This window comes from Sinocyclocheilus rhinocerous, unplaced genomic scaffold (assembly GCF_001515625.1).
Source record: "Sinocyclocheilus rhinocerous isolate Xijiao unplaced genomic scaffold, SAMN03320098_v1.1 scaffold19, whole genome shotgun sequence".
NCBI lineage: Eukaryota > Metazoa > Chordata > Actinopteri > Cypriniformes > Cyprinidae > Sinocyclocheilus > Sinocyclocheilus rhinocerous.
Window position 1 is genome coordinate 3,733,135 of NW_015638975.1, and position 11,263 is coordinate 3,744,397.

The window sequence follows — 11,263 nt, forward strand, 5'->3', positions numbered from 1 at the left end:
CATGAAAAAATACTATAGTAATTTATATTAAATACTATAGTGTTTTTGAACCATACTATAGTAAAGTGTATTATACTGTATATATTATAGTATTTACAACATGTTGTTAATGAATGCTACAGCATACTGTAGTATTAACTATAGTGAACTGATAAACTGTAATAAATACTGTAGTATACTTTAGTTTTTACTACAGTAAACTGTAGTGTATTGTAGTATAATATACCCTATAGTTGTAGAAATCTTAGTACAGTATTGGGTAAAGTAATTTGTTTATATTACTATAGTTGTTATATTACCACAGCAACTATAGAATTACCCCAACAAATTAATTCAAGTACTTTAGTACAGTATGGTTCAAAAACACTATAGTATTTACTATAAACTACTATAGTATTTTTTCATGTGGGTTTAAGATACTTATAAAACCCCTCTAACCGCCACCTGCAGTATATACAGACATTGTATAAGCAATCAGATTTACAGTCATTTTACCAGCCCAAGTAGGAATTCTCAGTTTGCTTCTGGAAACAAATGTTTTAATATTCTGGTAATGGCTGAAGGATGCAGAAGAGGGAAGAGAGTCAGACAAGTATGACTGATTTTTAAATGGCTTTTGTAGTGAATGATTCATTATCTCTCCCATTCTCACACACACACACACACACACTCTCTCTTTCTTTCTCTTCCTCACTCTGACTTTCCTGTCACTGGCATGCAATCACAGTATGACACGAGCTTGCCCCTCCACCAAACTGAGCATCTCACGCTCTCAGTTCCCATGTTCTCTAAAAATAACTAAACAGTGGAGGGAAAAAAAGACGCTCACACACACACACACACACACAAGAACCACAGAGACAGTGATGAGTGCAGAGTTTCTCAAACATAAATGACTGCAACAGTTTATCTACAATTGCTCTTTGGTGTCTATATCTAGGATTTCCAATGATAGTGCATTCTTTATCTAGGATTGTCTAGGCACATTTGTAGCAAATTTAATTAAATGCAAAGTATAACTTGGCTCTAAGACAATAGTCTCTTCTACTTTTCTTGTTTAGTTTCTTAAAACAACAATCACATTTTTTGCCATTCCACATGGAAAGTGTGCACAGAACTTTGCAGAAAGCATTACAGATTTCCGCAGAATATGAATGCCGTCATTCACACAGTTCTACTGAATCCCATCTCGATGTGTGTGTCCTTTTAAACAGTTTATATTAGAGTTTAGAAATGTATTTTCTGTGATTATAATGTGGACTGTTTAATGTGTAAAAAACATATTAATTGCACACTTCCTGAGGCTAATATTCTTCCCCAATTTCTGTGATAACATGTTTACAATGTTTAAATCTGTTCCACATACATTACCATCCAAAGGTTTCAGGTCCATAATATTGTGAAATATTTTTACAATTTAAAATAACTGTTTTCCCTTTTAATATATTTAAAATGTATAAAATAAATGGCAAAGCTTTATTTTCAGCAGCTATTTTTTCATTCTTCAGGATCACATGCTCCTTCAGAAATCATTGCTTATATGCTGATTTAGTGCTTAAAAATATTCAAAGTTTACGCTAAAAGAATATTATTTATTTGAAATGAAAATCTTTTGTAACATGACTTTACTGTCACTTTCGATCAATTTAATGCATCTTTACAGAACAAAAGTATTAATTTCTTTAAAATTAAATCTTACCGATAAAAACTTTCAGAAGAAATTTCAGCAGATTCCATCTGGACCTTGCAATTACTTCATCTTATTGTTTCATTGCTACACTTCTTATGGCAGGCAGAAAAGAAAAAAGAAAAAAACATTTACATTTGCTGATGCACCAATAGTCTACGCTGCATTCTCATCACACCTCTTTACTTAATTACACTGAGATGCGTTGAAAAGGTGTGACATGGACAGGACAGGCCCTTATCATTAAGTTTAGCCTTCTGAGAGGCTTCAAGCCGACACTAAAATGAAAAGGCAATTATGTTTAAAGGTGACATATCATGAAAATCTGACTTTTCCAGGTTTTAAGTGCTATAATCAGGTCCCCGGTGCAGCTACCAACCAAGGAAACGTGAAAAAGATTAACCCAGTAACTTTGTTTTGGTAAGACTTTTTCTGCAAGCGTCTGACAAAACGAGCACGTCTGATTTCGCTCCCTTGGTGACATGGCAAAGGGATCTCATTATAATATTAATCTGTAAGTTTCCACCCACTGCGCCGTCATTGTGTTTTCACAGGTGAAAGTTTGAGCAAAACATGCTAACTGTTCTGCCTTGCACAGACGAGCACAGAACACTGTTTAGAGTCCCAGCCTCAGAGGAGACAATAGAGCAGTGGATTTATTTATTTATTTAATGTATATTGCTGCTGCCACACAGATCTAAAATAAACATGGCATTTATTTCCCAGCTGTTTACCTTCACAGACATAACCGACTGTTTTTTGTAACTCATGTCTGTTTTTAACGTAAACTTGTGTGTGCATGAGAACTTAGTTTAGTACTCACATGTGGTGACAGTCGCTTTCTGTCCGTGTGCTTCGGTTGTGTGCTCTCAGAAAACCGTATATCAGAAGTTTAAACTAATATGGTTTAAAACGCATGATTTCAGCGCGATAAACATGATAATCAGAACCAAAACATATGTTTTTTAGCAGGTCCGGCTGTAATGGCGCAGCTCTATTCTGGAAAAGGGGGCGGGGAGCAGCAGCTCATTTGCATTTAAAGAGACAGGACCGAAAATAGGCGCGTTTCTGCTTCCACTCAAAATAGGCACTTTCAAAATGATATAATAAATGATCTGTGGAGTATTTTGAGCCTAAACTTCACAGACACATTCTGGGGACACCAGAGACTTATATTACATATTGTAAAAAGGGGCATAATATGTCTCCTTTTAATTGAACAGAGCGGATGGAGAGCTATTAATCACTTATATCAATTACTAAGACCCCACCCTTCTACTGGCTGGGGTCATCGGGGTCAAGAAGACCATGCTCTGTGGATGAAGATGGCTGGAGACGCCTGTATGTGTATGTAACCCGAGTCACTGGGCAAACCACAGCCAACCATGGTAAAACATTATGTCTGGATCAAGTTACTCAATGAACCATGCGCCACAATCTGTTGCTATGGGCTTGCAAACGGACACCAACATAGGCCCATTACTGCCATAGTGGCACTCTCACTGACCTCACTACTTACATGCACAAACGGAGACAAAAAAATATGAATAAAAGGAAGGAAGGAAGGAAGGCAATGAAAAGAAAAAGAAAATGTATGTGGGTGTACTTGATGAAAGTTAAGAGGAACAATAAAAACCTAGAAAAATAGGTGTCTATCCATCTTCATGAAAAGGAAGTACATGAAAGTGGCAAGCACACACTTGTGATCAAACGTAGATGCTCACACACACAGGCTCTGTTAATGGATGACACAAGGGAGGAGGGAGGAGGAGGGAGTGACCTAGAATACCACTCGCAGTAAAGACAACAACGAAACAATGCAGAAGACAGCCCATAATACTCACTAATTCAACACCGTTACCAGATAGATCGTTACCACAATCACCTACGAACACAGTCATAGTTCATTTTAATTCTGCATATATTACTTTGTTTCTTTCATTGACTACACACATAGATAAAAATGTCTTTGTGTATGAATAAATAAAATCCTTCCCTTACCATCTCCACTAATGAATAATTTACACCCTATTCCATTTGTATCCCTTAGAAAGAAGTAGGAAAAAGATCACACTTGTGAAAAGCTGCCAAGGTTACTACGACAACTGCTTCTGGGAATGAGTGCATTATGAAGTGCCAGGAATTCTGGGTATTTTTACTTTGGACCGCAGATGAAAGCGCGGCCGTTCGCATGCATGTGCATTCTAGTGGGCATGATTGCTGTCTTGCAGGACCATTCATCACTGTGTATCGTAGTGACACGTTCAAACGAGAAACATTTACTTGCTCTTTTGTTGCAACACGGGCTCTTTGAAGTCTTGTGTGAGTCGCAGTACTGATTAATCTTCAGTCGCATCTGTGTTCAGCTGCACTCTTGGAAGAACACCCACTGAGGTTGTTAAAGTTTTACATTTCTCTAAAAGTCAATATTAAATCAAAACTGACCCTATTTACATTCTTAACAAGTTTGTGGTCTTTACTTTTCAGATGACAACAGAAAACCCATGTATTTTCTAATCCATCTCCTCCAAGCACAAATTCCAGCTTGCATTTTTTGTGTCTCAATGAATATCCTGTTTAACTCAGACATATATCACATTACGTAAAGTAACATGGATTTCTCTTGTAGCGTCATGCTCACATGTGCGATATTGACTGTCTGAGATCTCTGGGATCGTAAAGAATTTCTGTTGTCGTAGTGCAAAGTCGTGAGTCTTTGATCGCCTAGTGTGATGTTCATCGATGGCGAAGTAGTTGCGATGAATCTTAGCCTTCGACAAAGTTCTGTCAGTGTCAGTAGATTAGGCTCACTTGCAAAGAAGAAACAATAGGATTTATGAATTTCGCTCCGTTTTCTATGATTGTACACAGAACAGCTGTTTTACAAATCCTGAGTTGTCCCAGTGTTTCTTGTCCAGTGTATGCAACCGGCTTTGCCAACACTAAATAATGACTAAATGTATTGGCTACAGTTTATTGCACAGTTCTGTAAACATCACACAAAATTCCTTGTCTATCTTTTTTAGATCGCATTGCATAATCTGTCATTGCATTGTCGTACAGGATTAAAATAATTGCGAATAGTGGGCTTTAAAGTTCACCCAAAAATGTCCATATGCCTATAAAGAATAGATAGTCTATATTATAGACTATATATATATATATAGATTAGACAGTCAGATTGTAGATTAGAAAATCTGGTTAGCATAGAATTGAAACAAAAAAAGTAAACATACTCAAATACAATACAGAAATTTGGAGCTGCTCTTTATGCCACTTATTCAATCACCGTCTCATTGTTCTTCTACAGCACATACACTTTTTGCAACGATGTTCTGGGAATGCTTCTGGACTGTTCGATATTCTCACTTTATGTCTGTCTGATCAAAGAACGGTTGCGGTTAATTTCATCACTGCTAGCGACTTATAGGGCTTTTAGTGGAAGGCAAAACAAACTGTATCTCATCTACCCTGAGCACATGCCTACATTCTCCAAAAGGAGCCACAGGTTCATTACAGTCTGAGTGTGTAATGATGATGCAAGCGGGAAGCCACTGCTGGTGCCGAACAAAGACCTGTATTCCATGCAGTGAGACTATAGACAGACAGTGTTGCAACACAGTCTAATAATGAGAGGAGAGGAGAGGGAATCAGATGATCTTGAACGATCTTCTATATGCAAACTATTGAATTAGACATGCAAATGAGACCAAACGGAATGCTAAACATACACACAAAGAATAAAACAGCTACTTAACCATGCCAATTGCCCTGTTCCCCCAGAGCAATACAAATAATCAGAACAGACTGTGTCAGAGCAAATTTGTAGGCATGATGTCATTCAGTGGGTACGTGGAGATTTCCATTTCTCATTGTTTTGTTTTGCTTTTTCCCCCTTGACTTTTTTCACATGCGATCTTCCCTTTTTCATTTAGATCCTTCACTTGAGAATGTGTTGTGGGCTGTACAAACTAAACACTACTGAACTGAAAATCATGATGAAACAGAAGTAGCGGTACAACGCTGAAAAACAAAACCAACCTAAGATAGTTTGCTGGTCTTATCTAGTTTAAAACAGGTCTCCCAGCCTTGCCAATCTGGTGCTTAGCTGGTTTAGCTGGACTCCCAGCTAAACATTTCTGTTCTAAACCCATCTAAAACCAGACTGAGAGACAAAGTAATTTCATCTGATTTCAGATGTTGTTTTTTTTAGGGTAAGCTAGAGTTTACGTCCTAACATCAATCTCTGATTTGATACTGAGCTCTAAAGATGGTACAAGTTCAATCTTCCCAGTGGCAAGAAAAACTAGCATAAGAACTGAATTGGGAATTGAATTTGAACTTTTAATTTTTAATATTTAAAACATTTTAGCCTAATTCAGCCTTAATGAATAAGCAATAACTAGAGAAAGAAGAACAACTCCACTCAGAGGCCTGGAATCAGTCATAAATTTCCCACATATCTGCACAGAAACAGAAACTTGGCTGCGGTTGTTCCCAAATCGGAGTGTGGAGAGTAAGCAACTTTTTAAAGCATTTTAGTTGCTGATGCAGCTAAAATGATGCTCCAAATGAACAATGTTCCTTTGGGCTCTCGAGCCATAACAGATGCTGAGTTCACAGGGGGCTTTACAGTAGTTGTCAGAGGTAAAGTAAGCAGTCTCTATCTTTGTAGCCCTCACGTCCTCTGACGTTTTCTCCAGAGGCAGCATATGTTTCCTCGCAGCTAAACTCTGCTTTTCCGATTCATTCAGTAATTTGGGCTTATGCATTTACACTTCGTCTTCTCATTCACTGCTGTGCCACTGATTTTGCTTTCACTTATGACAAAAATCAGGTGCTTGTAAGCTTTCTTCCGTTTGTCAGAGAGACGCAGGGGTTTCCGGAGAGAGTCATTTAAAGCTGGCAAAGCTCTGAGGTGAGTGTTCTCCAGTCTAGTACCTCTGGCTGAGTTTTTGTGCAAAGTGTTGGAGACAGGAAAAGAAATTACTCAACCCAATATTCTGTACGTGCTCCTGTTTGTTTTTCATCCCTAGGCAACACTGTTATTTCCTGGTGAGGTCTTGCCTGATCACAGTGACGCCGTTTTTCTCTCCGTTGCTCACCTTACCTTGCTCTCTGTCCTTCTCGCCAACTGACGTTAAATCAGGAAGCCAGAACGATAACAGAAACACATGAGGGTTTCCCTCTTCGGGCCGATGGCCAGTGCGTTTTTCCTCTCGTTCACGCTTTCGTTTTCTCAGTTCCCTTTCTTTGAAAAGAGTCAGTACCAAAGAATTGCTCTGGCAATGACAGTGTTCCTCTGAATATGTCTAAAAAGGTGTTTGTCATTTTATATATGACTAATGTGGAAACTTTGATTGATTAGATATGGATCTACTTATGAAAAGGTGTGTGCTTATAGACAAAAAAGTGTGTTCATTTATTGTGTCTAAATGTATCACGAAAGAAGAAGCTATTTTATAAACATAAAATTTCTCAAGAGCAATTTTTGAAGGGGACACATCCAGCTAAAATTGTACTTGTAAGGATATGTATACACAGAGGAAAGCCTTACTACTAGTGTAGCAGGGAGACCATACCAAATTAGACAACTTCAAGCTGTTGTGGTCGCGCCGTGACAGCGCTCGTGTCCGTTGTAGACATTACTATCCATCACAGTGTTACCAAGTCCGCGGTTTTCCCGTGGAATTGGGCTACATTATCACTGTTGCCGCGGGTTGAAGCGACCCCAATAACGTGTATTTTAGCCCCCGGATTTTTACCGGGGGACCCCCCTCGAAACGCGTTAGTTTGGGCTAGTTTTGAGTAGCAATTGGGCGGGTTTTGTTTTGAAAACCTGGCAACCCTTTCCGTCAAGAAGGTAACGTTGTTATTGCTAACATAGTGGACTCATCGAAAAATACATTGGCATCATGTATTAAAGAGAAAATAATCACTTCATCCGATGTTTAAGTGAATAAAATAGCCTTGACATCCTTACTTACTGGAGTTCCACAACCATTGACTTCTCTCTCACCGGACTTGTGTGTGTGTGTGTAGGTGATGTAAAAGAGGAAAGCAGGCATTTGGACCAAAGCACTGTGAGACAAGGGAGGGAGAGACTCAAAATGTTTCTAAACTTAAGACGCATTTTTGCCCCGTTTGTGTTGTTTTACTACTTGCACAATTATTTAAAGTAAAAAACATTGTTATTTATAAATTACACAGCGTGGTTTTTAATCATAAACCATAATTTTAGGGGGGACAACCAACCCCCACCACCGCCCCCCTCCCCCGGGATTTCCGCCTATGGTCATGCCCATGACAATGAGGCAATGAGGAAGAAATGTCCATCAACCACCACAGCAAAACATCTGGCCTTGGACAGCACAACCTTTCTCGTTTTTTCTTTGTCTATATCGGAATCACTTCAACACCACGCTATCAACATCTCTCCCTCCCATCCTTATCTATCTCCTCAATCCACCATATGGCTCCTCCTGCAAATCAGCACAATTTCATCCTTGTCTCCTCACGAAGGAACAACGAGTCACTCAAGGTGATGCACTGAGAACGATTCTTAGTTAGCGCGGGAAAATGACAGAGCGATTGTTTGTGGTATGAGGGTGTGCTGAGTCTCTCTTTGAAGACTGCTTTTGAACTCGCAAACACCGTCTCTCTACAAAGAAAAAAACCCCTCAGAGTTAAATTCCTTCGCACAAGCCCTGACTCAGTGACCTCATCCTAGAAACGTCGGCAAGATAAAAGTTGGATGTGTTGTTTTAAACTTTCACCTAACTTTGAGGTGAGATCCAAGTGTATTCACGAGCGCTGCTCGCATTACAGTAAACCGCTCTGTGCGTGCACGAGATCTGAAGCCCAGAGCGCGCATTCCACTCTGGCCCTTTTATTCATCCGTCAACAGCAGCTTCAAAGCGCACTGACTCACTTGGCCACAGATCAGTTCAAATCGAGTGCAGCAGAAAGATCCGGAGCGGGAAATCTACAACTGTGATACTGGATTCCAGAAAAACAAGCTTAACACAGAGAAACTCATAATTTATAAATATTTATTTAATATATTTAAAATTTAACAGGCTAATATATTTATTTATTTAACCAATATATTCAGTATGACATAAATGTAATAATTGTTGAACATGTTTATTTTTATAATAATAATACACTTGTGTCTAGTTAAGGACAACACATTTTGTGTTACTTTGAACTCAACCAATATGTTATTCCTGCTCATTTCTACACACTCATGTTTTATAGTTACACAATTTGTGTCAATTATGTACACAAAATGACACAAAACTTGTTAAAATAGTCAACACAAAAAAAAGTGTTAAAAATGAACACATCCTTTTTGAGAGTGTACATCAGAGAAATAAACTTAATACGATAATACTAATTATTATTTATTTATATAATTACTTTTATTGTGGCTCTGGCTTAGCTTGGCTTGCCTAAAATAAAATTTATTAACTGAGCTGCCTGTTCTTAATGACCTACTTCAAAAGATCGAAACCCTTAACCTGGGTTAAAGAGGTCAAAGGGGTTACGTGGGCGGGATCCGCAAAAAAAAAAAAAGAAAAAAAAAAAGAATATTAATAATACATGAGCGACTGTCATGACAACATACAGTCTTGCGAAAATGACCGATATATGCCTAGTGTAATCCACAATTGCATTTTGTTCATAATTTATTCATAATATACGCAATTTTATTCTCTTACCCCTCAATAGTCTGTTACTGCGTGTCAAATGTTACAGAAAACGATCCGAAGGAAACTCCCTGTTGAACTAAAGGGAAATGTATGATACTGAGAATATGGGACTGTCCATCAGGGGTAACCATGCTGTAGCCTATCTGTGGAAATACAATAATAGCTTTCGGAAATGTGTTTGGGCAAATCCATGACAAAGCTAAGGCGAAGGGGGGCAGCGCGTAAATCAGGCTCGTCATTGAACGTTCTCCTTTAGTTTATTGATCTACAAGAAACTGAATTACATGGCATCTCAAGCGTGTACTAGAAAACACAGACATATAGACACTCTTCGCTTCGTTGATATGAAAATCAGTGATGCAAGCGGCCTTCTAGTCTTTCTTATTCTGACAGTGAACGAGCCCTCCGCCACCTTTATAATCCCATTACGTTTTCTGATATAGCTCGGCTTAATCCTGGACACACTGGCAGCCCTGTCCCGCATTTTAGCCACCGTCTGTCTCTCTTATCTCTCAGCAATCCACATTAACTGTTAAACACCAGGCTTAAACGCTGCCGCAATTCCGACAGTGAAAACTCACATTATCGCTCATTTTGAGATGATTTACACCGCGCCTGCAGCCTCAGAGCCGCGCTCTCGTCCAAGTCCCCAGTTCTCAGTCTTTTGTTAGCGAGCGCAGCCCCGCTGAGTGTCTGATAGATGCCATTTCATTCCAACAAGCAGACCACATGCTGCTTTAACAGTGTGGGGCTTTTACCTCTCTGACTCTACATTGCCTTCAGCCGTATGTATGAAAACAAAGGTTTTATCAATCGTCAAGTTGCGTTACGTGCATCGATAAAGCAATCCATACCACCCGTTTAAATGACTGCGCTTTCAACCCTGCAGTTCCCTCTGAATCAGAGTTTGTCATAGCAGACTGTGAGCGTAATGGCAAGGCTTTCAAGTAACTAGTATTTATTATTCATGTTACTAGCACATTTTTTGTAATTACAAGCAGTCACACTAATCTATTCATCAGCTACGAGTAGCCTACTTATTCCAGTAGTGAATATAATCTATTCAATTAGTCACCAGCACTTCCTCTGCTACTAGTCACTATCCCAGTAGTGACAAATAACCATTCTATTGCGAATTGTAACAAACTCTACATTTGTATCACTGAATTCTATAGGGATATGCGATACAAATAACAACCGTTCACTAGAGACTAATATTTCTTGTAAATATTAGTAGTACTTTATATTGCATCTTACGTATTTAAAAGATAAGCTACTAGGTACATCGTCTCCTATCTAGCTCCACTGCTACCACAATAACATTATCTCATGTTAAAATAGCCTTCCGACATGTCATATGGCTAGTCAGAATGACTACTTCATAATTCAATATAAAATACTAGCAAAATCAATATAGTAGATGGAACTTTCTGGGAATGTGTGCGTAAATGCGTGGGACAGCGCCAGTTAATCTTTGATGCAGTCTTCAAGCTTGTCATCTAATCTCTGTCTGCTTTATCTAACGCACACAAAACCCTCGGATTTCTCCACTCGAGTTTCCAAACTTCAATGTGGACCTCAAGCAGAACAGTAGGAGCGTTACAGTTGAAAAAGCTACTACTGCGTAAAAGCCGGTGTGGAGGTGTGTGAGGTGCGCGTATAAACACATAAGCGGGCTTTACTTGTAAAACACCAAATGATCATGAGCCACCATTCAAAGCAATCCAATAATATGAAACTCATAAACTCACTAATGGGTCCATGCGAGGTGAGTCTAGCCGCTGGGAGACCAGAAGCATCTTGGAGTGCGGGTAACCCACGTAGCCACTGTTAAATCCACTTTGTTTCAGTCTGTGTAAAC

General features: G+C 38.9%; 1 protein-coding gene across 1 annotated transcript in view; it reads right to left on the reverse strand.

The window, feature by feature from the left end:
- The window catches only part of LOC107750629 (mastermind-like domain-containing protein 1), a 40,229-nt gene extending 28,966 nt beyond the window's left edge, over positions 1-11,263 (reverse strand). The window contains exon 1 of the mRNA XM_016566117.1: positions 11,154-11,263. Coding sequence (XP_016421603.1) covers positions 11,154-11,201 — 48 coding nt within the window. The 5' untranslated portion in view covers positions 11,202-11,263. The remainder of the gene's footprint in view (positions 1-11,153) is intronic.